We start from the raw sequence: 27714 nt of genomic DNA, 5'->3' as shown, positions 1-27714 counted from the left end.
TTTCTTAAAAGTCAATTTCGTTTGACATTTTAATGAAAATGTTAGAAATACTTAATACAGGACTAGTATGTTCAGAAGTTTTGCTAAGGGATAATGCTTCCAGTTTTTTAATTAAAGATTGCAGAACTCAAGGCAACCTTAATATGAAGCACTATTTTTCACAATATGTAAAAAGTATTTAAATACCAGGCAAAGTGGGGACCAGAAGGTGACCCAAATTTTATGTGTACAATGTCCACTTGTATACCTAATCCTGAATTGTACCCCACATCTTTAAAATAAAATAAAAAGTATTTAATTATTAAAAATTATTTTTAAAAACGTGATCTTAGGCAAAAATTTGGTGTTCTAGGCTATGCTTGCTGTAGTAAGACTAATATTTTTATTTCCTGTTAGTGGATATTACTTGGAGAATCTAATGAACAACTTTTAAAACAAAAGATTTGAATGTCTGTCTTAAGAAAAGGATCTCACTTGAGGTTTGTGGCTCATGCCTGTAATCCCAGCACTTTGGGAGGGAGAGGCGAGAGGATTGCCTGAGCCCAGGGATCAGATGAGACCTCGTCTTTAAAATAAATTAAAAAATTAGCTAGGCATGGTGGTGCACACCTGTAGTTCCAGCTATTTGGAAGACTAAGTTGGAAGGGATCACTTGAGCCTAGCAGGCTGAGGCTGCGGTGGTTGTGAGCGTGCCACTGCACCCTAGCCTGGGTGACAGATTAAAACTCCTACTCAAAAACAAACAAAAAAAAGATCCTTATTTTTTATCATTTTGAAAAAATTGCTTTAGCACTTGGCATTTGAACCATTGACTCTTGGGTCATGTTAGTCTTTGCACTAGGTTGTCCCCTAGTCACTTATTTAAGGAATTCTGAAAAGCATTTTGTAATTTAGGCTTCCATCTAAAAATTATATTCATGTGCTTAGTTTTAGTTACAGATACAGCTGGTAGTGCTGAACTCTGAAACATTTCTTCTCACTCAAACTTTTATTTTCAGTGAATATTTTATTTTTTCAAATCAGAGTTATGAATCTTTTTTGCAGTTATAAAATATATCTCATTGAGAGCATATCAGAGAATGAATCTTTTTCATTCGCATGTTCATATCAGAATATTAACCTTCTGATTGTAAAATATATCTCAGTTATTTAAGTTAGAAGTATTTACCCTAACTGATGGACATAGGAAGTAATGTACCCTTTAGGGGTTAACAGATCCTGTATGAATGACTTGCCCTCTTCATTCTGGCACCTTGTTCTGGCCATTCTTTTTTGTCTGGCTTCCTGCTGTCCACCAGTCCAGTCACAGGCAACATTTCTGTTCATGGCAAGACCTTTGAATGCAACTTTAAAAAACGTGTGTGTGTGTGTGTGTGTGTGTGTGTGTGTTTTAATGAGGGAGTAGGGATGAGAGATTAGTTTACCTTTCTGAAAGTAAGATTCTATCTTTGTTTGTATTTGAATTGTTTTCAATACAAATGTTCTTTGTTTTACAAGTTAGTCTAATTGATTTCACTTGCTACAAAGGCTACAAATGATGTATTTGTCAATATAAAGCTATAAGTACTTTTTTATCCATAAGTATATTTTCTAGTCATATGTTTGTCCTCAAAGAGATTTTTAATGTTTTTAAAGTTTGTCCACTTAAAAAAGTAACACAAAAATGTCATTTTTGAAATATTTTAAATTATTACTTGAGATTTTACCAGTTTAATTTTTTTCTTTTTCAGTGCAATTATTGTTTTTAAGCATGTGAATAAATCTCAAGTAACTCGCATTTTAATGATTATTTACCTATGATATTTAAAAACCTATTCATCCTTTGATTTTGCATTGTTGTATTAACGATCAAATATGTTAGTTAGCCAGTTAAATACCAAGAAGTTTGGCTGCTGAATAATTTCTTAGTTTTCTTTGTTTAAATTAAAAATGAACTATGCTTTTATGTTTAAATTTGTCTTGTTAGTAATTACATTATTACTTAGGCTTAGCAAATGAGATTTGCATTTGTGTTGACTCTGTAGTTAAAGCGCAACACAGGTAGTCTGGACTGCGTTTTAGTGTGTGGTATCAGGTGGTGGTGATTGATGCTTCCTGGATGTGTCTTATACGCCATTTCATGCAAATCATGTTTGATGAGACTGCTGCATCAAATCACATTTCTTTCTGATTATAGCCCTTGCAGATAAAAATCTAGGCTTTATTCCATCTGGGAAAGAAAGTCTTGCTTCTGAACGCTTATTGTTTTTATAACGTGCTTGCAATGCTTTGTAATTATTAGCACTTAAGATAGGGAAGGAATGATGGGCATTTTCTCTTATCAAATCTATAAGTAGTAGCAGGCAAATGTGGTAGAAGATCCTTCCAGCTGTCAAATATTGTCAGGTTTGTAAGGAGAGAATGCAGTTTAAAATGCAGGTGACATAATACCCAACATCCTCCACTTGCTAGTGGGTTTCTGATTAATCATGATTACCATACATTATCATACCATCAAATGTAATCATATCAACGAATTCCCATCTGCAGCAGTAACAGGAGCAGCTAAACACTGTGGTAACAGCTATTAAAGAAGATGGTTTATCAAATCCAGTTGCTTGACTTGCTGCTTTGCCAGCATGCATTGCATGTGTTGGATAGAGATAGGTCTGGGTTAAAGTCTGCACTAATAACTCAAAGACCAGGAAATGCTTACTGAAATAACATAACATTGGTTTCCTATAGAGTAACTGTTGGAGCCATTGTGCTACTTTGTAAAAACTGCATTATAAATTATGTGGTAAACAACAGTTGACCCTTGAACAGCATGTGTTTGAACTGTAAGAGTCCACTTCCACATTTTTTTCCCCCAACCAATTGTGGATGGAAAAAAACAGTATTTGCGGGTTGCAAAACCTGTGTGAATGAGGGCTGGCTTGTCTTACGTGCAGGTTCCTTGGGGCTGGCTGCAGGACTTGAGTATTTGCAGATTTGTGTATACATGGGGGTCCTGGAACCAATTTCCTTGGCATACTGAGGGATGTTCATGTTTTGTTTATTGGCTAATTAAATGTCATATTGACAGGCACACCTTTATAAATTCTCTTCAGATCTGTAGCGATATATATAGATTTAAACTTTGTGTACAGTTTGTACATCTACAGTTGAAATAATATAGCCTATGAAATGCTGGGCAGTCACACTAAGTTCAGTGTTTTGGAACTCCTCTGTGCCAAGAAAATCTCTGGTCTGTGTTTAGTGATCTTTCCTACAAAACACACCATTTTTTTGGTTTGTTTGTTCATTTGTTTTGTTTTAATATTTAATTTCCTAGGAGTCTTTGAAGACCCATAGTTCTTTTTAGATGCATTTTTTAGATAAAATTTGAAAGAAGTCCTGTTTTATTATAAAGCATCAAAAAGCAGTTCTTAAAGGAGAGTAGAATTTTTCGTGTTTAAATTTAGTCCTTTTGGTGTACAGGTCTGTGAATTTTGACTAATGCCTATAGATGTGTAGTCACCACAGTGAAGCTAGAGAACAGGTCTGTCACCCCAGAGATTCCATGCTGCACCTTGTGGTTTGCTTGTTTCCCTGCTTAGCTTCTGGTAACCACCGAATATTTTTTGTTTCTATAACTGTGCTATGTAAATAGAATCATATAGCATGCTTCATTTGGAGTCTAGTTTCTTTCCTATAGTGTAATGCATTTGAGATTCCTGTATCTGTTGTACCAGTAAATAGTTTGTCCTTTTTTATTGCTGAGTAGTATTCCAATAACGTGGCTTGTTTATTCACTCACCAGCTACACATTTGGATTATTTCCAGTCTTCAGCTCTTATGATTAAAATTGCTGTAGACATTTGTGTACAGGTTTTTGTGTGAATGTAAGTTGTTAGTAAATGCCTAGGAGTGGGACTGAATCATATGGTGGGTGTATTCACAGATTAGAATTTTAAGACAAGTATGCTTTCAGTTGATATAGGTGATATACTACTGGCTTTTCTTTCTTTTGTGGTCTCACTCTGTTGCCCAGACTAGTGTGCAGTGGCAAGATCAAAATCCTCACAACTTATGACAGCCTCAACCTCCTGGGTTCAGGCGATCCTTCCACCTCAGCCTCAGCATACGGAGTAGCTGGGACTATAGGCATGTACCACCACACCTGGCTTGTTGATTGATTGATTGTAGAAACAAGGTCTCCCTGTGTTGACCAGGCAGGTCTCAAATGCCTGGGCTCAAGCAGTCCTCCTGCCTTGGCCTCCCAAAGTGCTGGGACGCTTTGCTTTTTAACCAGTTCTTCGTTGTCTCCCCCTTTTTTAAATGAGGAAATACTGTCTTTCTAGAGCATGTATTGTTGAAGATCAGTGGACTAAAACAATTGATGATTACTGTATTCCACATTTTGCTCTGAGCTTGTGTTCAGCCTTATAGAGTAAAAATGTCGTTATTTTCTTCATTTTACTGGTTGGGAAGCTGATTTTTGGAGAGATTAAATTGCTTAAGTTCACATACCTGGGTATGCAGGAGGAAGGATCAGAAATAAGGTAGTTTGTGTATAAAGCCCATTCTCTTTAGTTTTTATGCTATACCTTCTCCCTGAACTTAAATTGCACTTGAATAAACTGAATGGAAAAAAAAAAAAGAAAAGAATTCAGTAAGTTGAATCATGACTATATACAATTGTGGCCATAACTAAGTACTAAAGTGGAAAAGTTTACTATGGTAGGGCCAGTTATTGGTGGAGTTGTTTGGGGGAGGGGTGAGCATGCAGGAATAAAGAGTTTTTCATTTGATGACATGGTGTTTAGTAGGTTCATCAAAAACAGTATTTTGTATTAAAATTTTTTTAGTCTGTAGTGGGTGTTCTGGTTTCACTGTTAGAACCAGTAACATTTTAATGTATTTAAATCCATGTGGTGTTTTTTTCCCCTTCTAATATGAAACCTAGTACTTGGTACTGGGTGTCTACTTCTAAATGTCTAGAATGCATCTATAAATGTAAAAATACCTTCTTGGAAAATGAATATAGGTATTTAATCAAGGCACAACTTGAAAGAAAAAAATTCTATGGAGAATACGGAAATAAGAGGATTAACATATTGTGATAGAGGACTGTAATTTTAATTATGTCAGGGGTCACTGGTGATCTTTATTCTGTGCATTTAACCCATTTAATCAGAATTAGCTGAGAGTTCTTAAGTGTCATTTGGTTTCTTATATAGTTCTTTGCATTTTAAGTGAGATTAATAAAAGAAAACATGTTGTAGAGGGAGGTTGTAATTTATTGAAAGATTAATGAAGTTTCAATGACATTGTTAAGGTATTTAATTAGTCTTATTAAAATATACCGACTGACCCTTTTAGGGAAGCTGATAAGTCACATAATAGCTGTTACAGCCTTTTTATTCTTAGCTTTATACGATTAACTTTGTGCTAAGCAATTTATGCAAAGTTTTTCATCTTTTTTTTGTAACTGAAGTTATCAGTTCTTCCTGAATAGGATTAATATAGATAACATCATGTAATTAATAAGAGATGCAAAAAAGTGAAAGTACAATTTGTATAAGAATTATATGAGAGAGAATGATAATTTCTTACCTTGAATTTTTAAAGGGATATAAAGAACAGCAAAATAGAGCAATTATTTGAAAGGATTAAAATAGTATTTTCTTTCAAAAGGTAGAATTACATTAGTGCTAAAAGTTCTGTTAAGTGTGGTGTTCACAACTCACTAACAATTTTAAAATAATTCTGCACTTGATAGAGGCAATTGGTAATTTATTATCCTTTATTCCCATGAAATGATAGAAATTAATAAAGGAATGATCACATCAAGAGAAACTCTTATGTAGTGAATGTCAGACTTTGGAGCTTTATGGCATTACTTGAAGACAGATTTGTCTTCAGCAGAAGCAGTGTACCTTGGTGGAAAGAGCACTTTATAAACCCACAAAAATGTGGATTATTGTCCTTAATTGTCATTTATTGACCATGAAGCCTTTGGTTAATTCACTTTTAACTCTGTCAACCTGAGTTTCTTTGTTCCATAAAAGGTGTTCTTGTTTCACTGCTTGAACCAGTAACATCTTAATGTATTTAAGTCCATGTGTTTTGGTCCCCCCCCCATATGAAACCCAATATGAAACCTAGTAATTGGTGTTGGGTTGGGTGGGTATCTGCCTTTCTTCTGCCTGTTTCTTGGAGTTGTGTTTATGTCTGCTACAATGCTGTATGTTTGTGAGTCAGGATGTGAATAAGGCTACATGCAACAGAAACTCAGTTAACAGTGACTTAAAAAAACCAAACCAAGTGTCTTATGTTTTGCATAAAAATGAGAAACATTCTGGGCTGTTATAGCCACTGTATGATGTTATCAGGAACCCATTTTTGTTTTAATCCACCTATCACCTAAATGCACTTAATCTGTATTCCAGATTAAAGGAAGAAGAGGGGTAGGAGGTGCAGGCCTACTGGGGCAGCCACCTGGAGCTCCTCCCAGCCCTACCCCACAGCTGACAACAGTCGCTGTTGACCAGAGCCTAGTTATGTCATCATTGTTACGAGTTGAAATATATAGTTTTTAGCAGGGCACAGTGTTGTCCTAAGTAAAATTAGCGCTCTTTTACTAAGAAGTGAGGATTTATGCTAGGTAAGCAATTAGTAGTCTTTTCCATGTGACTAAAGCATATGCTAAAATTTAAGTTGTGTAATTAGAAAAAAAAAAAAGGTGACATGTATTTATTTATTTATTTTTATTTTTTTATTATTATTATTTTTTTGAGTTGGAGTCTCACTCTGTCGCCCAGACTGGAGTGCAGTGGCATCTCCCAGCCACCGCATCCTTGACCTGCTGGGCTCCGGCGATCCTTCCACCTCAGTCTTCCAAGTAGCTGGAACTATAGGCACGCGCTGCCACGCCCAGCTCACTTTTGATTTATTGTAGAGATGAGGTCTAAAACAAACAAAAGTGGTGCTGTGAGCCTCATGAGGCCTCTTCTTTGTTGAATTTATCTTCCATTTTAAAGGAGAATGTTGATAACACTCAATAAGTAGCTTTTAGGATCTTAAAGCTTAAAAGCTTATTTAAATAGTCAAACTCAAGTTCCATTACCCAGTGAAACAATAGAGCTGACAAGTTACTATCTGCCAGCATCTCTCTCTGTGTCCAGCAGTATCTGATGTTGCCAGAGAGGTAAACTTTTTACTCTGGTATATTTCATGGGTCAGTCATAGAGCTTTTTTCTGAATAGGGTTTTGTATTATCTGTCCCTTTTTCTAATTCTGGTACCACTTGGCCGATATGCAGGCATTTGTCATCTTGGAAAATGGACCATCATCATGACTTCTTCCTCATAGGATTTATTACTTTCTCTGAGCCAGCCTCCCTCATCTATAAAGGTCAGTGTGTACTACAGTTTTTTTTTTAATACTGTGGACCTCCTACCAATCTTACTTACCCTCACTGCTCTTCACCTGGCTGTTTCAGGTCACAACACCTTGCCTATGTCATGTCCAGGCTACTCTCTCAAAACACTCTTTTCTCATTCTTATTCCATTTAACTAACTTTTCTTTTTTATTTTTTGAGTTGGAGTCTCACTCTGTCGCCCAGACTGGAGTGCAGTAGCTGCTCCCAGCCACCGCAGCCTCAACCTGTTGGGCTCTGGCCATCCTTCTGCCTCAGCCTTCCAAGGAGCTGGAACTACAGGCGCACGCTACCACGCCTGGCTGATTTTTGATTTATGGTAGAGATGAGGTCTCGCCAAGTTGCCTAGGCGGGTCTCGAACCCGCTGGCTCAGGCAATCCACTCACCTCAGCCTCCCAAAGTGCTAGGATTACAGGCTGAGCCACTGAACCCAGCCTAACTAACTTTCAAAGTCAAAAATTTCCTTCTTTACTCACCTTGAGCCAGCTATTTCTTTCTGAATCTTAGGTAGCGTCTGAGATCTTATCTCCTTTTTGGATCTCTTGTAGGTTGATCAGGTGAGAATTGCTAATTTCTTTTATCTCAGGCTAGCTTGTTTGTGTACTTACTGATTTTCTTAACACTAAAACACACATATATTCTCACTCAATTACATGTATGTATGTGCTTATGACACACTGGAACAGATTAGGGAATGTGAAAATCCCAACTGTTTGCTGTTCATAGCAAGTGATATGTAGCCCAGTGGGTAAACATGTTTTCTCTGGAGGTGGGCCACCTGGGTTTGAATTCAGGCTGTGCTGCTTTCCAACTTTGTATTAGGTCAGAGGATTTCAGTGAGTAAATACCTACCTACCTTGTAGGGTTGTGATGTGGATGAGGTGAAAGCATAGAAGTCCTGTGCCTCTGTGAGCCCCCCCAGTGATTGGTAACTAGCAAGAGTAGTGGTATGGGCTGAGCCCTAGGCCTCCCATGGACAACCTTCCTTTTTTCCCAGCTGCCAGTGAATGCACAGCCTCTGAGGGCCCAGCGAAAGGGGGAGTTGAATACATATGGAGCCTGGATGGTAAATTTGAGTGGGGAAGTAAACTTTACAGTGCTAAGTCATGGAAGACTCAGAGCTATGAAACTAGTCTGCTTCAATTAATGCTACTGTGCTGGACATTCCCAAGTCCCCTCTAGTGCCAGTGCCACATCCTTCAGCTACTGCAGACGCTGTCCTGGTTAATGAGTACTGTTTCTTCAAGGGCGGCTTAACGCAGTGGGAGTGAAGAGAAGTCAGCTCCTCTGGGGCTATTGCAGCCCCGGCCCACCAGTCTAAACATGACTTAAGCTCCACATCCCTTTCCTGAGGGTCAGGCTGAGATTCAAGACTTTTTCCTGAAACCACATCTTAGCTTGGGCCTAACCCCTTTCTCTACTGCTTTCCTGGAGCCCTCATGTAGTCATGTGTACCCAGATGCCCATCTTAGGCTCGACTTCTGCCCATCCAAGTCTCAGCCTGTCACACATTACTTCTTCTCACATTCTGTTGGCCAGAACTGGGTCGGGCCACATTACTGTGCAAGAGAAGCTTGGCACTGTAACCTCACTGGTGCATGGTAGAAGATGAGAACATGCAAGTTGTGAGTTTTAGTAGCTTCTGTCCTTGAGGGGGGAGAAAGGTGGCTCATTTTTTAATAAAGCCAAATAACATCAATGTGGATTCATATTTTATTAACATCCATGTTCTGCAACGTTAACAAGATAATTTTTTTTTTTTCAGTTTTTTAAAATTTCTGATTCAGGGAACAGGATAATTACCTTCGTTTTTCCTATTCTATCCTTAGACATAAAGCCATTTTCTAGGACTTGGGCAAATTCAGAAAATTACATGTATAAATACCATGTTATATAGGTAGAGAGTTTTGCCATTAAAAAAAACTTGCTCCTCCTGTATCTCACTTTTCCTTGAACATTTTCTTTCTCAACGAATGTAGTCTTTATTGATATGAATTTATGCTTATGGTTTGAACTCTGTAAAATGCCTTGTCAAGATTGTATATGTGGGTGAGTAATGATTACTAAGCACCACCTTTTGAGTAAAAGGACTTTACCAAGTCTTGTATGATTTTTTGAGGGTCATAAATCTTCTGGGGTATGGCTCTTAGATCTATAGCAGAGAAAGGGAAACTGACCTGGGCCTGGCCCTTTTAACTGTGTGGGGAGTAGACGGTACAATCTGTCCATTTTTTATTTTCCAAAGAACATTGGTAGTCTCTCAAAAATGGGGAGCTAATTGCTGGGTGAAGAAGGCAGTCTCCATGTTCCTCTCACTTGTCTTTTCCACTGATACTAGGATAATTAGAAATTAAAATTATTTCTGGCATACAGGTGAGCTGGAGAATTAGGTTCTCTAAACCGGTGATCATTCCCAGAGCTTGGCTTCTGTTTGGCCCTAGTGCACTGTGTATGTTTCACATCTGCTCAGGTCAGGAGCCTCAGGCAGTTCACTCTGCAGGGTCTAAGTTCGTCCTAACCTTCTTTACCTCCTTCCTTTTGTCAGCTATTCAATACCTGTCTGTGAGTTTTATGGACAGCTGGCTTTACAACATGCTACATAATACTCCAGGTTGAAAATATGAGGCTGAGGGGATATCTTTCTATTAGAAATAGGCTGTTCATTCATCTATTCAATATTTATGACTGCCTGTGTGCCAGGCACTGAACCAAGCATGGAAATATGTTGCTGTGTAAGATAGCCATGGTCCCATCCCTCATGGATGTGACAGTTGAAGGACAAAGAGAAGTGGGAGTAGATTGGAGAGATTTAGGAAACAACATTTCTAGGATTTGGTGGCACTATATGAGGGGTTTCTGATGTAAAAAGAGAATCTATGCTGATTTGTCTTTTACCATATAAGAAAACATGGGAGTTGTCAGAGGTATATCATATTTACAGTCTAGATTGCTGTCTACAAAAATATGTGTAAAAATGATGACACCTATGAAGAATTTTTATTTGCTAGTAGTTACTGTCCTAAGTACTTTGCTCTCCCTGTGAGGTAGGTACTATTGTTATTCCTATTTTACAGATAAGCAAGCCAAGGCCCAGACAGATTCAGTTACAAGCTCAAGGTTACAACTGTCGGGTGGTCGGGCTGAAGATACAGGGCTGGGAGAGCTGTCAGTCCAGTGCTGGAGTACACTCCTGAGCTGCTGTGTTTGATAACACCTTTAGGACAGATACCAAGTGCTACTTTCTCAGCCTGGGCACTGACAGGATCACCTGAAAATTAGAATAAAAAGCTGCTTAAATATTGCTGATGAATTTACATGTTCCACTGAGTGTGGGTAAACAAACATGAGAGAAGGTTGGGGGGCCGGTTTGTTATGTATCACTAACATTTGAATGCCGGTGAATGTGTATTTAGACAGCACATGGATAGTCAGTAAAAGGAAAGAAAGTTTGGGGTATTAAAATTCCAAAGAGGGCAAGCTTTGAGATCCCAATATATTTTCAGTTTTTAAAAATTAAGAATATGTAAAATAACTTTCCAGGGAATCTGATAGTGCTCAGATACCCAAGAAGTAATATTTTTCAGGCAGCTTGACATTTTTATGGAAAAATACTAAGCACATTGTTCCTCTCTTTGAGTTCATTCTCCAGATTCAGTAACTACTTCCTGTTAGAATAAAAGGAAAGAGTTAAGGAGAGAGTACTTTTCCTGCTCACAACCTGTGACAAAATAAAAAAACCAGAGTTTAGCAGACCCTCCACTCAGAGTGGAGTGGAAGCCAGTCTCCTTTCCCAGGAACATTTTGCCTTATCTGTAATGAGAAAACCCTGTCTTTTAGAGGACTTGAAGTTAACTAACTGTGTGGTGGAAAGAAGGTTTATAAGAGATCCCCACTGCAGCAGCCACATGACTGGTATAGTCATTCCTCCTTATTTAAGTTGTCCCATCATTTACCCTGGTGGATGCCTGAAACTTAAGGATAGTATCAAACCCAATAGATATCATGTTTTTTCCTGTACTTACCTACCTAGGATAAAGTTTGTAAGTTAGGCCTAGTAAGCGGTTAGCAACACAAATAGTAGGACAGAATAGTTATAACAATATGCCAGCCTCACTACTCCTGTACTTTGGGACTGGGGCCTGTAATAAGTAAAATAAGAGTAACTTGAACCACAAGCTCTGCAGTATCACAACAGTCGATCAATAACTGAGTGACTAATGGGCTAACAGGCAGGTAGTATCTATAGTGAGTACTCTGGACAAAGGGATGATTCCAGGTCTCCGGCTGGATGGAGTAGGATGGCAGGGTTTCATCACACTACTGAAAGGTGTTCAGTTTAAAACTTATGAATTGTTTATTTCTGGAATTTTCCACTTAGTATTTCCAGACCTCAGTTGAGTGTGGATAACTCACCCTTCCTTGGAAAGTGAAACTACAGATGGGTGGGGGGGGGGGGGGGGGGGCTTGTAGCAACAAAATGCAGTCATGGAATTTATAAGTAACTACAGATTTTATAAGAAACTGAAATATTTTCCAGTTCTCTATAAACTCAGTAAGAAAAGCAGTAATAAATGTTAGGGCTTCACATAATAAGTAATAAAGGCAGAAAGGTTAGGACCTCTTTCAGCTTGCTTTAATATGGGCAAAGTTAAGGAAGTAAAAGTCAAGAGAAATCGGTACTCCTTACCTTCCGTGAGAACCTGTAAAAATAGGCCGGTTCCAGAAGGGGTTCCTTGTTGTGCCCCTGGGAAGCAGTTCTGCCTCCTGTGTGTTGCTAGTGTGGAGTGAATCCTGTGAAAACAGCGTCCCTCATAGTTAGTCACACCAAAGCGGAAGAGAGGTTGGACTGGGCTGAGGTAGGAGAGGGTGATGGTAGATTGGTGGTAGTGAATAGTTACCTATGGAGTCTTGTTGACTTTGCCCTTTGTTGAGATTGTGAAAACAGTTATATATTGATAAATAATTTTCACCCTCAGTGATGCTGATTTCCAGCTATTAATACAATAAAAATATTTAAAGGTTAAGTAGAAATAGCCCTAAAGGCCTCTCCCCCTTTCTCAGAAAGTAGATTTTACTCTTCCTGGCCTCCTGACATGCCTGATGCCTGCATTTTGTCAGCTCATTAGTATAGTGGTGACTGGTAGACCTAATGAGTTATGAGCCCTGACGTGCGCTGGCTGTAGTTGAGGCTGAAAGCTTGTCAACATATCAGTAGCAGGCTTTCAACCTCTGTTATAACTCAACTCCAGTTTCTACTTTTAAATGAAAAATCTGACCAAATGTATAAAATAGTGAGAATTTATTTATATATTTAACAAATAGACTTGCTAAAAATTAGCAGCGAGTAATTACTCATGGTAAAAAATGAAATTTAGATGTAGGTGAATGAAAGAAGGTGGGAGGAAAATGCAGTGAGGATGTTAAGAACTTTGCAGGAGGAGGGACCAGCTGTGTAGTAGGATTGGGAACTGGAGGGTGCTCAGTGATGTGAAGTTATCATGGGCAGTAGAAGTGGGCACTACTTAGAGACAGGTGAAAAACTGCTGAGTGACATTGTTGGGCTGGTCAGAATGAAATACAAGCTTTTATTTCAGTTCATGAGATCTTTCCTGCCCCAGCCCTCAGTTCAACTGCAGGGGTAGAGGTGTTGAATGCTTGGGTCCAATTGGAATCTGTGGCAGGTAGGTCTCCCGAAATGGGAAGTGTCCAGAGAGTGAAGTAAGGACATGAGAAAGTGAAGGTTCTTCACTAGGGGTTACAAGAGAAGCCATCTTCTGTAGTGATTTTACACTTGGGCTGAGTTAGAAAGATTAGAGTGAATGTTTTTCCAAGGAAATACCAGAGATGGAATATGGAAGCTTCTAGAATTAACATTCCAAGTTGGGTTTATACTACCATTTTCATATCCAAGTTAGGGAACAATTTGTAACCCAAATTTAATAATTTTATAAAATTTATAATACATGGGTTGAAACTTCTCCCACTGCATTTTCATTATGTCATAAATAAAATTAAGTCTTATGGGAGGTTTGACTTGTTTTTCTTGAGTATTGAAATCTGTGATGTTGTTGAGTGAACATAATGTGATTTAAAGATGCTAAAATAATAGTATGACTTTGGACCAGTGATTTAATGTCTTAAAGTTACAGTTTTTTTTGCTGTGTGTTGATGAGATCATGGTGGCCTGTTGTGGACAGTGAGTGAGACGTCCTGTATTGCATGGTAGGGTGTGTGTAGGGAGTGTTAGCCATTGCATGGTAGGGAGTGCTGGCTCAGGTACAAAAGGCTGTGAGACCCTGGTGAGTGGAAAGAATGGCCTCCCATTTGCATGACTTGTACCTTCCTGTGTCACCCAGGACTTGAGCCTTGGTGCAACACCTACACTCCCAGTTCTAACCATGCTCTGACTTTGCTGACCTGACTTCTACTAGATATCAAGACCTATCAGATAAGAAAATGTAATCAACCTCTTTGTGAGCACTCCCCAAGTTCGAGACTCTGGAGACAGAGACCTGTACCTCATGTCAGGACTCCCTTCTTCCCAACCCAGTCCTGTTGCCATCTATGCCTGGCACATGATTTGACCAGCACTAGCCAAAGTCATTTTCTGTGATTTCCAGAACATCCACAGACCCACTGTAAGTTAGCTTAGACCCTGTGGGTTCTCTAGCTAGTTCACTTTTAGACCCTTGACAGATGGTGGTCCTCCTACTCAGTGGATGGTTCTGTGGTCAAGGATTATGCCCGTTGCTGTATGTTAAAGTTGTGTAAGCTTCCTTGAGTTGAATTGAAAACTGCTTCAACCAGACTCTTACCTAGCTGGTCGGTGCAAATCAAAACAGACCTACTTGTAAATGACCACGACTCAGTTATTTAAAGAGAGCTATCATTTGTTATCACACTTGAAAGTTAGAAATGGTTTTTCCTGTTTTCTGGTAGCTATTATTAACATTTTTATTTGTAAGCTAAAACTTCATAGGAATTATATTTTTCAAAGATTCTTTTAAATTTGAGCAATTTTTAAAAAACTTTTATAACTATTAGCTTTTTTGGGCTGTGATACAGTGTCTCAGAAACATAATTTTGATCTGTAGGCTTTGCATTTCTCGATGAAAATTATCTTAATTTTTTTACTGATTCCTTTTGTGTTTATCTGTTTGAAACCTCCCCGTTTGCCTTCTCCTCCAGAAGAAGTACAGTCAAGTATACAACAAAACAACTTAAGGAAGCAGGCTATTTAATTGGAAAAGAATTTTTATTCAGGACCACCATTGCTAGTTTGCAAAACAGAAGGCAGGCAGTGGTTTGTTTTTTGTGTCATTTCAAGAAACATCATTTAAACATTTTTTAAAAATGCAGAATTCAGAGGATTTTGAAGATTATTTTAAAACATATTTTGAAATGCATATACAAATACTCTTCAACTTATGATAGGGTTGTATTCAGAGTAACCTACTGTAAGTTGAAAATATCATAAGCCAAACCATTGTAAGTCAGGAACTGTCCATATATGTCAGAATAATGTTCAAATACACAACAGAATATGAAATACTAATGCTATACTTTATAAATAGAACATCCATGTTACCTGGCCAAATACAGTGTTATTTTTGAGGAGATATTTGCACACATACACTTTGTATTTCCATTGACTTCAAACACAAAAAAAGAATATTTTTAATGCAAAAGGAAAGAGTATGACAGTGGGAGAAAGTAGCCAAGTCCACTGAAGCTCCTTGTGCAAATTTAATAAGAAACATTGTGTAATAACCTATGCTGTTAGAAATAATTTTGTAGTAATTATCAAAGTCAAGATAGTAAATATTAAAGAATATTTGTATCAAAGTATTGTATCACTGAATTTTCAAATTAACATTATGATAAATTATACACATTTACTAGGGGTAAGCAACTTTTCAATATAGTATGAATGTATATAATATGTATTCTTGCTTGTAAATACATTCCTCACTTACTGATGTTTATTAGTTTGGTTGTCTTAATTGATATCTTTAGAGTGAGAAGTGATACTCCCTAATGTCAAACATTGATATGCTGAGGATTTCCTTGTTTTGCCTAAAGTAATAAACAAAAGCTGCAAAAATTTAAGCTTTGGAACTTTCTGTTTCACATGTTTCAATACGTACCTAATATTTGTGTTTTTAAAAATATGTGATATTTGTGTCTTCAACATAACTGCTATCATTTTATAGCCAACAGTCTTAAGAATTTGTGGTATTATACTAGTGTTCATTTTGTGTGATTCCCACAATATCATTAATAGGTAAAGAATTTTAAGTTTATCAGAAAGAAGCACGATTTTTAAAAGTTGAGCTATATTGGCTATTAAATGAAAATTAGTTTGATGATAGTTAATAATTAGTGAATTATTTCTTTTAGGAGCAGTGAAAAAAATTGTGAGCATTTCTTTAAATGCTGCTTCTTACCTAAATAAGGTGGTTAAAAATATCTCCATGAATACTGAAAGGCCCATTGAAAAATAAAGTAGTTATAGTTTGTCTCATAGAGTTCTTCTAGTAACATGTAGTTTTAGAAAAATGTTACTCTAAGAGTTTGCTTAAAATTTTTTAACCAAAGAAATTTGTGTAATATTTCTTTTGTGTTGATTTGGTCTCTCAGACATCCCACATTTTTCTGTTATGTCAGAGGTTGCTGATTTTTTGCCATGGTCCAAACTGAATTTCTTTTTCTTTTTTTGGAGTACAGCAGCTTCTGTAGCGTGTGATTATGTTAAATAGGTAGCAAAAATAGCATTTGAAAAGATAAATGTTATGAACACTCAAAAGTATACATGTAGTCTTTTGAATTAATGGAAAGGAAGGTCAGTAATTGTGTGGATTTCAGTAAGCTTAAAACACTAAATTAATTTCTAAATGCTGCATTTTGATTTTTGACTTTTTAATTATAGCAAAATCACCATTTTGTAATGTAGTTTTTGTTTACATGTATAGTCATTTGCCACATAAGAATATTTTGATCAATGGCATATATAATAGTGATTCCATAAGATTATAATACTGTATTTCTACTGTATCTTTTCTATATTTAGATATGTTTAGCTACACAAATATTTACCATTGTGTTACAGTTGCCGAAGTATTCAGTATAGTAACATACTGTCCATGTTTGTAGCCTAGGAGCAATAGGGTATCTCATATAACTTACATGTGCAGTAGGCTGTACCATCTAGGTGTCTAAGTACAGCACACTCTGTGGTGATCACCCAACGATACATTTGTCGAATGTATCCCTGTCATAAGCATTGCATGACTGTGTGTGGGGGGCGGGGAGAGAAACACTGATTGTAGGAAATGTTACTTGACCTTTTCAGAGGAAAACTTGGAACCAAGTATACATTTATGAAAATTATAGAATGTTTTTCTTTCTTTCACCCTGTTTTCCTGTTGTTCTTTAGGGTCCTCCAGAATTTCCACAGCATACACCTGGACCTGTTCCCAACAATTTTAGCCAGCCGCCCCGGCTTCCTCTCCAGGACCAATGGAGAGCCCCACCCCCGCCTCAGGAGCGAGATCCTTTCTTTTTAGGAGGTACATAAAGTATGAGTGATGTGCAGTAATTAGGTAACGTGCTTGAACACATTTAGTTTTTGAACTGAATTTAACTCTTCAGTAGGAGTTTTGTTAAAAATGTCAGATTTTTGTGCTGCCTATTATTTGAAGTGCTAAGCTTAGATATTGTTGATACTGAAATGTGAAAAATCCCATACAAAGGTGGAAATTATAGAAAATGACAAATGAAACACTCTAGAAATAAGAGGCAAAAATCTCGAATTCTTTCCAAACATTCAGTCCCTGCCAACACTTGTTATTTGTGTCCACAATAAGATGGTACATAAAACTCCTTTTCTGAGAAACACATGGTCTTTCTAACCAGAAGGTAATGTACTGCTGTTTAGTTTCAGGTGAACCAAGGTTCCCAAGTCATCTTTTTCTGGACCAGCGAAGTCCCCCTCCACCACCACCGCCTCCCACGCTTCTTAACAGTAGCCATCCTGTTCCTACTCAGAGTCCTTTACCATTCACTCAGCCAGGACCAGCATTTAATCAGCAAGGACAGCAACCGGTGTTCCCAAGAGAGAGGCCCGTAAGACCGGCCCTGCAGCCTCCGGGTCCAGTGGGGATCCTGCACTTTAGCCAGCCAGGGTCAGCAACCACACGGCCTTTCATTCCTCCTAGACAGCCCTTCCTGCCTGGCCCAGGACAGCCGTTTCTGCCCACACATGCACAGCCTAATCTGCAGGTATGCGTCCTGAGCGAACCTCAGGGAAAAAGTTTATGTGTAGCTTTGGGTCTTTGTGTTTTATAAAAGTAAAGTTTCAAATTTTTATTCTAGTCTAATAATTTGTGGTTATTTCAAGACTAAGGGTGTTATTAGCCTTGAAAGTACTGTCCATTAAAGACAACTTTTTGACACTATTATTTATGTCCTTAATACCAGGAGAAATGAAAAATGTGATTGTCATTTTTGAGAAATTGAAAAATGTCACTATTAGGGTTTCTAAAAGCTACATACATACATATGCTCATCTTTACAAGATTTCTTGGAAGTTTAATAGTGGAAATACTTCATCAGATTATACTCCTGCAGTGAAATGATTCATCGTATGGAGGGGAAAAAAAATGTTGCTGTTCCCTGACTTATTTGGAGAACATGAGTGCCCTCTGTCGATAGGTTTATGCTTCATTGCTTGACATGAGCATCCGTAACATCTTTCTTACTCAGTATATTTCTTCTTGTATTTTAGATTTACTATTAAAATATATAAAAATTATATAATTGAGCCACCTATTTAAAAACACATAGAATACTTACCTAAGCTAAAAAAGGAAAATTATGTAGGATGTTGAAGGAAAATAAAGGATTCTGTTTTAGAAAAAGTGCAATTAGTACATCTTTATTGCAGAAATATTAGAATATAGGTAAGTATAAGAAAAGGAAATTAAATAATTTTATTCCGTAGAAATAGTCACTACTAGCATTTGGTAACATTGGGGTGTGTGTGTGTGTTTTTTATTTGTTTTTGTTTTTTTTAAAGAGGCAGAGTCTGCCAGGTGTGGTGGCTTGCACCATTTATCCTAGCACTTTGGGAGGCTGAGGTAGAAGGATTGCTTGAGCCCAGGAGTTTGAGAACAGTTTAGACAATATAGTGAAACCTCTCTACAAAATAATTAAAATATTAGCTGGACATGATGGCATGCATCTGTAGTCCTAGCTACTCAGGAGACTAAGGTACTCCATCCTGACTCAAAAAAGTAAAGTAAAATAAAATAAATTGTTTGCAGAGACAGGGCATAATTATAGCTTACCATAACCTCGAGCTCCTGGGCTCAAGCAATTCTCCTTTGTCAGTCTCCTGACTAGCTGGGACTATGGGGTCTCGCTGTGTTTCCCAGGCTGATCTTGAATTCCTGGGCTCAAGCCATCTTCTCATCTCAGTCTTTTAAGGTGCTGGGAATACAAGTGTGAGCTACCATGCCTAGCCTGTGTACCTTTTCTTTTTCTCTCTTTTAAATGCAAACATCCTCACCATCTGCTTTTTTTCCCTGGTTAACATAGCATTATGATCTTTTTGTGTCAGTGAATTGACTTTTGCTCCATCATTAAAGAATGCTGCCCAAGGATTTTTTGCCATTACTGTTTTGCATGTGTATGTTGGTTTCATGTCCTTGGTATCATAGTGCTGTAGGCAGCATACTTGAATTTGTGGGTTTGTTTGCATATTTAGTTATTTTGTTAGGACAATTCAGTCCTGGAATTACTGGACTTGAATACAAACTTTAAGGTAGTAGCTTGTGGCTTATTATTGCGTTTAAGATAGTGGTGCCTTCATCTGCAAATCTAAAATGGAGTTTTGGTGGTACTAAAAGTTATTTTCTTGTGTTGAGACTTTGAAGAAATAGTTGAGTTGAAATATACCTAAGTATGCCCATTTATAACTGGTTCTTTCTCTTTCTTTGGGAACGGAAGGGGCCCTTGCATCCTCCATTGCCCCCTCCACATCAGCCTCAGCCTCAGCCTCAGCAGCAGCAAGCTCAGCAGCATCAGCAGCAGCCCCAGCACCACCAGCACCAGCCCCCACCCCAGCACCCTCCCCCGCACCAGCCCCCGCCCCCGCACCCACCGCAGCACCAGCCTCAGCAGCACCAGCACCACCACCACTTGGCAGTGCCTCCCCCTCCTCTGATGCCCATGGCTCAGCCACAGTTCAGGCCGCATGTGCAGACAGCTCAGCCTCAGTCAAACAGCAGCCGGATGCAGTGCCCCCCGCGCCAGGGGCTAAGGCACGTAAGTGTCAGATGGTATTTTCTTGGAATGGCTTTTACTTGACTTCAAGGTTGTTGTTTATGGGTTAGAGTATTTTCTAATTCAGATTTAAATGTATAAAATATGTAGTACATTGTTTTGAGAGTGAATCCATGCTTTAAAAAACACTTAAGAAATTGTCTTGATTAGAGAAATTCAAAATTTATCTCTTTTGTGTCTTAAAGATTGTATTAATATATATACCTTAACATATTTCCTGTATCTAGATATTTTTGTGGTGATAGGTATTATTAAATAATAGACATATAACTTAGAAAGTCATTCTGCCTTTGTTAGTGGCTTATTTTTGGTGTCTAGATTCTCTCCGTCTCTGAATAAATAAGTAAATTAATTCAGGAAAAAGATATTGAATATCCTTTTGCCAGATACTATAGTTTCTGGGAATATAGCAGTTAACAAAATAAACAAATAACCTCCCTTCAAGGAGTTAATATTCAATTGAGGGAGATTGGCATGCATTTGTTTGTGAGGTTATGTTCTCAGGTACTGTCAGCAAATATGTGGGTTTATCATGCATTGAAAGAAACTGGGAAATAATATATTGCTCTAAAAATGAAAGGCAACAGTCATGGTCTCATCCTCCATTAAATAACTATGTAAAAATGACTTTGGTAATTTAGTTTTTCAGGAAGGAAACATGGTATGCTAGTGGCTAGAGTTCTAGTCTGTAAGACTTATTTTAATACTGTCTTCTTTTCACCTTTGAGCTTACAAGCATGTCACTAATCTACTTTGAATCTGTTTTCCTGTTACTTACCTCTTTTTGTCATAAGGTAGTATTACAACTAAATGATACAAACAGTAAAAAGGATTTCTAGATCTGAGAAGAGGGTACTTTATAGCCAGGGTTTCATTTGTTAGAATAATGGTAGGCTATTCTCATGAGCCTCATGTGCTGGGATAATTGATTTGTGTGAACTCAGAGCTCCCCACCAGCTCTCCTGTGGATCCATAACTCCTCCATGTGTTGATTTCTCCAAACTCTCTAGGGTGAACATGACTGAGAATTTCCTCTTGCATAAAACTTTCTGGCACTTCTCTTCTCTATGGAGTCATTTTTCTTAGGACATTGACTTAATGCTTGATTCTTTTCTTGTTCCACATTAAATACAAATGATTAAGTAAAATGGTAGTACCATTAATCTCATTGACTCCTTGTAACTGATAGAGTGCTTTTTGGACTCTGTCAAATTCTATTATAAAGATGTCAGTCTCTGTACTAATTTCTATAAAGAGGAGCTTATCTCTAGGCAGGTATGATATCGTTATTAATTCAAGTCCTTAACTTTAGGATTAGGGAATGCCACTGCCTAGATCAGACAACATTTTTGCATGAAGAAAATTATTAACCAAGGAGAAAAGCATCTGCCCCCCCCCAAGTAATTTACTTGTTAGAATGATTTGTTATATTTTGATTAAATAATGTACCTTTTAATGTTCCTCTATCAAGTTTCCAATTATAATTTGAATTATTTTTTCCTTTGAATAGAATACAGCATCTCAGAATGTCACCAAACGTCCGATGCAGCAAATGCAGCCCACTGCTCCAAGAAACAGTAATTTGCGTGAGTTACCCATAGCGCCATCACACGTTATAGAGATGAGCAGCAGTCGTTGCTCCACCACACCTTCAGCTCAAGTGAAACCTATTGTCAGCACGTCGCCACCAGCGAGGGCAGTGGCAGCTTCCAGGAACTCACAGGGAATGACTGAAGTGAAAGTCAAGCCAGTTAGCCCTGTGGCTCAACCTAAAGAAGAAGCAAAAGCGGAAACAGAGGTAGGGCATTTTCCCTTATTAAAAAATGTTTGGTGTGAGCGAAAAGCCTCATAATCAGCATGTAGCCTCTTAGTTCACTCTCATATAGTAAGTCATTCACAAAATCTTCCCATTCTTTTTCACCTCAGTTCTTTTCTTTACCTAATATCTGAAAGTTACAGTCTCACTGGTTTGTAATATTAGATTTTATTTATATGTGTATAGAGTTGTTGTTATACAGAATTAACATATACCAGAATTAGCAGACTTTTTCTGCAAAAGGACTGAATGTTTGTAAATATTTTCGGCTGTATAGTCCAAACAGTCATAATTACCCAACTCAGCCATTTTAGCACAAAGGCAGTTTTTATACAGTTCTTATGTGAATGGAGGTGGCTATCTTCCAGTAAAACTTTATTTACAAGACCATGTGGTAAACCAACTTTGATCCGTGGTGTGTAATCTGCTGAGAGCCCTGATGTACACTGGGAGGTTTCTGTGACTTTTTTTACTCTATAAATTCCTAGAAGACAAGACCAATTTTCCTTTGGTCTTTAAGATTTTGAGGGGAGGTTAACTTGGTTTGAAGGCTAATTATATATGTTTTTGCTAGTTTTTAAGTAGGTACAGAATATTGTAAGTATAAATAATAAATGCAGGTCAGTATTTCATAAGTCTTCCGATTGAGGTCTTCCTTCCACAAGCCTGTTTCCTCATCTGGTAAAGGAAGGTAGGGCAAGGCCGTGTGTGTGTTTGGACATGGCAGGAGACCAGCATGTGGAATTTGTGTCAACATTAATGAAGTTTATATGGAATGCACTGAAGTAGTGTGCTGATTTAGCTTAATGTTACAGTAACAATTATGTGAAGAGCTTCCTTAGGTAAGAATTTAGGCAAGTCATGCTTTCTTAATTACATAAATTGGTTTTATCTTTTAATTGGTTAGATTTTTTTTTTAGATTCTCTTCTAATAAATTATTATAGCAGTTGTGATGTTTACCAAATTAGAAATATAAAATATTGAGTTAACTTACAATAAACTCTTATTAAAAGGGTGAGTTTTCATTTTAAAATCAGTATATGAAATAATAATGTAGATTTACAAGCTGGATTGAGGAAGTTTATAAGGAATTCTTTGCTAAAATTTTTATGCTTTCAGTTTTTATAGCTACCACCTAACTCAGTATGTATAAACTGATTTAGGTCAGAAAAATTAAGTTTTACGCACATTACTTTATATAAGAACAGTGGCTAAATAATAGGAGAAAAGTACACACTGCTAGCCACATCTGATGATCGGATTCTTTTATCATAGTTGATTTAGGTGTACTACTAAAGGATTCTTCTATAGAGTTTTTTCAAACATTACTTTATGAGTGAAATGGATCTTGTCGATCACCATAATACAAGTTGAATACCTTAATTTATTTTCTTTCAATTTTCTATATATGTAATGGCACTGGGATTATAAAGTTTTTGAAAGACAAGGCTTTTATTTATTTTGCTTTGCTAAATGCAGCTTACTTTCTTACACTCACCCTATTGGTAATGATATAATAAAGGATGAATCTATTTAGATGAAATTCTTTCTCAAGCATTTTTATTGATATCCTGAACACACTTCAACTCTTCCTTGATTGCTTGGAGAAACATCTGATGACTGGCAATTATTCCTGCGTTTTGAAGCAATAGGTCCTCGGGTCCTGTTAATATGTCCACAGCTGTCTGCTGCCCCCTACATGCCCAAGTCCCCCTGCGATTTGAACCCTGCTAATGGTTTTTCTGTTTTCCCTCTTAATGTTATTTCTTGCACTGTATGCCTACCTGTGTAACAGCCCCTCACCCACCTTATGTTTGCAATTTGAAATCTGTCTCAGACTTTGAAAGTAGATAACAGAGTAAGTCAGAATTGTTTCCCCTCAACAAGCAAACCCTGAGTGAGGGCCAGTGACAAGCACTGGGGCACTAGCTGACTCCTCAGCTGTGTGTTGTTTTAAGGATCTCATTCTTAAGGTTTATTCAGGGTAGGTAATATGGTAAAATAGCTGAATTCTAGATAGATTGAATTCTGTTACATTCTTTTATACAGGATCTGTGGATATGGATGATTTTTAAACGATATTAAGGGTAACCCCTTCGGGTCCCTTCTCACTGTGGGAACTTCTCTGTCCTCTTAATAAACCTGCTTTAAAAAAAAAATAATAGTTTTGCAAGTTGGATACAGTGGCTCACGCCTGCAGTCCCAGCACCTTGGAGGACTGCTTACATCCAGGAGTTTGAGACCAGCCTAGGCAGCTTAGGAAGACCTTGCCTCTACAAAAAAATCATAAAAAATTAGCCAGGCATGGTGGCCCACACCTGTAATCCCAGCTACTCAGGAGGCTGAAGATTGCCTGAGCAATCATGGCTGTGGTGAGCTGTGATCGTGCCACCGCAGCCTGGGTGACAGAGTGAGACCCAGAATCCCCTTCCCAAAAAGAATATTATTACAATTTTTAAAAAATGTTTAACTTTTTATAAACTTTCCTTATTGTGTGCTTTTTATTAAAGTTACTGGACTTTTTCAAAGTTCTTTTTTTTTTTAATAGACTTTCAGAATGTTGTGGAGTTAAAATATTAAAGGCATTCCTTATATATCATTAATATTCCAATACTGCAATTGGCAACATTTTGATTCTGAGGAGAGTGCATGAGTTCAAGGTCAGAGAGATTGACTTGTGCTGTTCATTATAACCAATTATTCTGTGACAAATGAGTTTGAGATCAGGCTGAAAATTCTGTACGAAAAATCAATAGTTCTAATCAGAGCCTTTCAGGTCATTTACACCCCACCTTTTGTTGGTTTGTCAGGGAAGAGCCAGATAAAACCTGTGTGACAGTAGGTTTCCCTTCTGCTGCCATTCCCGTTTGAAACATATTTTGATATCTTAAATGAATAGTTTAATTGGCTTCAAACTTGTAAATGAGTAGAAATTTACATTATTTCATTTTTTAATATTCTGATAAGATTTTCCAAATTAGCTTTAGCTGTGTAATTTTTTTTTCCTCCCCAGAGGAAGGAGTTATATTTAAAGTCTTTAAGCAGATTTTGAATGACTTCTTTCAAATACTGAATTTAAAAGGATTTTTTGAAATGCATTTTCTTAGTTTGTTGAAATAGACTGGAATGGTCACCTTGCCTGTATAGCAAAGTAAACCATGTATATTTTCCATTTTAGTTTCCTGATGAAGATGAGGAAACAAGATTATATCGCTTGAAGATAGAAGAGCAGAAACGCCTCAGAGAAGAAATTCTGAAACAGAAAGAGTTGCGACGGCAGCAGCAGGCAGGGGCCAGGAAGAAGGAGTTACTAGAGAGACTCGCGCAGCAGCAACAGCAGCAGCAGCAGCTCTACGCACCTCCATCCCCCATAGAGCAGGAGGAGCAGGCATCTTCACCGTCACCCACCAATGGGAACCCACTGTTGCCCTTCCCAGGTGCACAGGTCAGACAGAATGTGAAAAACAGACTTCTTGTTAAAAGCCACGATGTCACTGTTTCACATATTCAGCCCAAAACATCAAATTTTGTACCGTCTGGTACCAACATGCAGTATCAAGGACAACATATGAAACCCCTGAAACATTTGAGACAGGCCAGAACAGTCCCTCAAAGTCAAACTCAGCCGCTGCATAAAGTACTCCAGATAAAGCCTGTAGACGTGGAGGAACCAGCTGCCCCCCAGGCTACCCGGGTGGCATCCATTCAGGGCCGGCCTCAGGACATGAAGCCTGGCGTGAAAAGGACTGTCACGCACAGGGCAAACAGTGGTGGTGGAGACGGGCCCCACGTCAGCTCCAAGGTCAGGGTGATTAAGCTGTCAGGCGGGGTAAGTTGACAAGTTTTATGAGTGCCTCTTCAAATCTGTTTTTCACTTAGAATGTCCTAATTTCCAGAGAACATTTTTGAAGGAAGAATTAAGAATTGCCTCTGTTACGGTCATGTATCATTAACCTTTACCTACTTTTGAAGTTGATATAAGAATTGTGATCTGAATACCACAGTCATGCATTGCTTAATGACAGGGATGTGTTCTGAGAAATACATCGTTAGGCAATTTTGCTATTTTGCAAAGAATGAACCTATACAACCTAGATGGCGTAGCCTACTACACAGCCAGGATACATGGTACAGCCTTTTGCTCCTAGGCTACAGGCCTGTGCAGCAAGTTACTGTACAATAAGGTACTATTACAGCGGTAATAGTAACACATTAAATAGCATTGTGTATCTAAACATAGGAAAGGCACAGTAAAAATATGCTGTGATAACCTTATGGGACCCCCTTTGTATTTGTGATCTGTCTGATCCAAATGTCATGATGTGGCGCCAGACTGTACTTCCAAGTGGGATTTGGTAGTTGTTTGACTTCTCATTTGAGTCTTAATGAGAGGTCAGTATGACAATCCCTAAATTAGACGTTTCTCAGTTTGAGCTTCTTTTTGTAGATAATTGGTGATAGAATCATTATGTTTGGTTTAAAAATAAATTTTTCTTTACACATGTAACTTGTTGTGTATAGCTGTAGATTCAGTGAGTAGCTGTGGGCAGAATAGGAATAGTGGACGTGGGTATGTGTGTCTGTCTTCTTTTAAGCAGCTTTGTCCCAGATGGCTACTTGCCTTCTATGTTCAAGACAATTTCCCCCATTAAAAAAAGGGAATAATTGAATTCTAAATTGAAATCATGTATTATTTTACCACATGCTTTCAAAAGTAGAGCATGCCTCATTTTTTTTTTTAACTTTTGATCAATGCTTATTTGAGATCATTTTCATTAAGACACAGAAATTGCAGCTTTTCACGATGGTTTGGATAAGTTCAGCACTCTAAAATAGAAAAAGTTACTGCAATTAGATTCCCATTCCAGAAGACTCTCCCATAATATGATCATTAGAATATTTGCCTCCTTATCCTGCCATATAGTCTTTCTTAGTTATGGCAAGGAACCTTCATCTACTGTTGTAATTACAGTAGATTTTATAACAAATGCTATCTGTGGGCCATGTAATTGTTATGTTCTTTTACAGTGCTACCTATTGCATGCAGTTTGTATTATCAGTTGAGGAAGAAAGGAGGAAAGCCGTAAACACAGGCTTTTAGAGTAAACCAACTTTTACTATACCAGTGATTACTTTTAAAATCACAAAAAATGTACAGTGAACACAGAAAATACCCTCTAATTCTTAGTCCATTCGAGGGAAGCAGGACCACAAGGGTTTATGAAGGAATGCGTGTTAGGGCATCGTCTCCTTGCTGTGCTGGATTAAGAATGAATGACTAGTTTTGTTAGTTGGTTCATTGAGATTTAGTGCTTTTATTTTTAGATTTGTAGACCAAAAATATGATTTTTTTTCATGTGCTGTAAGAAAATTTTAATATAAATATTACATGTCTAGAATTTCAGTAGGAACCATAATTTTATGTTTTTTCTCACATCTCTTCACTGTAATTAGAAATGTTGATAAGGAGATGAACTGTGTTACATCAAGTTATTTTCATATTATATGAATTTGTTATCTTTAGGTAAAAACCCAAACACTTATCAGTTTCTACAGTGTCTGTGGTCATTTTGCTTTTGACCTTGGTTTTAAGTGTATTGTGTTAATTGATGTCTCATTTTTTTACTTGAGTTGTGAGACTTGGGCCTATCCCTTGTCATTGGTGCTGTTTGTTAAAGTGAGGTAAGGACCGGCATGTACTGTCTGCACTGGTGGTTTGGAAGAAGAAAGGTTGGATTTCTCCTGCCAAAAGGTAGCTTTTAAATTAATGAACACCTTTTTTTTTTTTCTGAGTTGGAGTCTTACTCTGTCACCCAGACTGGAGTGCAGTGGCACACTCACAGCCACCTCAGCGTCGACCTGCAATCTTTCCACCTCAGCCTTTCAAGTAGCCGGAACTACAGGCGTGTGCTACCACACCCGCCTAATTTTTTATTTTATTGTAGAGGTGAGGTCTCGCCAATTTGCAGGGGCTGGTCTGGAACCTGCAGGCTCAGGCAATCTACTTGCCTCGGCCCCGAAGTGCTGGAATTACAGGCTGAGCCACTGAGCCCGGTCTGAACACCTTTTCTTTAAAAGGATTATATCTGCTTGATTGTTTGTCTTTTTCTCCAATGGAAAAAATACATTTCTGTACCAGACCCATTTT

At 37.8% G+C, this 27714-nt stretch overlaps 1 protein-coding gene across 1 annotated transcript in view; it reads left to right on the top strand.

Moving 5' to 3' along the window:
* Nucleotides 1-27714, top strand: part of RBM33 (RNA binding motif protein 33) — a 91969-nt gene that overhangs the window by 35977 nt on the left and 28278 nt on the right. The window contains exons 8-12 of the mRNA XM_008062946.1: nucleotides 16841-16973; nucleotides 17342-17685; nucleotides 19414-19731; nucleotides 21260-21547; nucleotides 24745-25395. Coding sequence (XP_008061137.1) covers nucleotides 16841-16973; nucleotides 17342-17685; nucleotides 19414-19731; nucleotides 21260-21547; nucleotides 24745-25395 — 1734 coding nt within the window. The remainder of the gene's footprint in view (nucleotides 1-16840; nucleotides 16974-17341; nucleotides 17686-19413; nucleotides 19732-21259; nucleotides 21548-24744; nucleotides 25396-27714) is intronic.

Source organism: Carlito syrichta, unplaced genomic scaffold (genome assembly GCF_000164805.1).
Source record: "Carlito syrichta isolate Samal-C Ts95f unplaced genomic scaffold, Tarsius_syrichta-2.0.1 Scaffold306131, whole genome shotgun sequence".
Taxonomy (NCBI): domain Eukaryota; kingdom Metazoa; phylum Chordata; class Mammalia; order Primates; family Tarsiidae; genus Carlito; species Carlito syrichta.
This window is presented reverse-complemented; position numbering and strand designations above follow the sequence as displayed.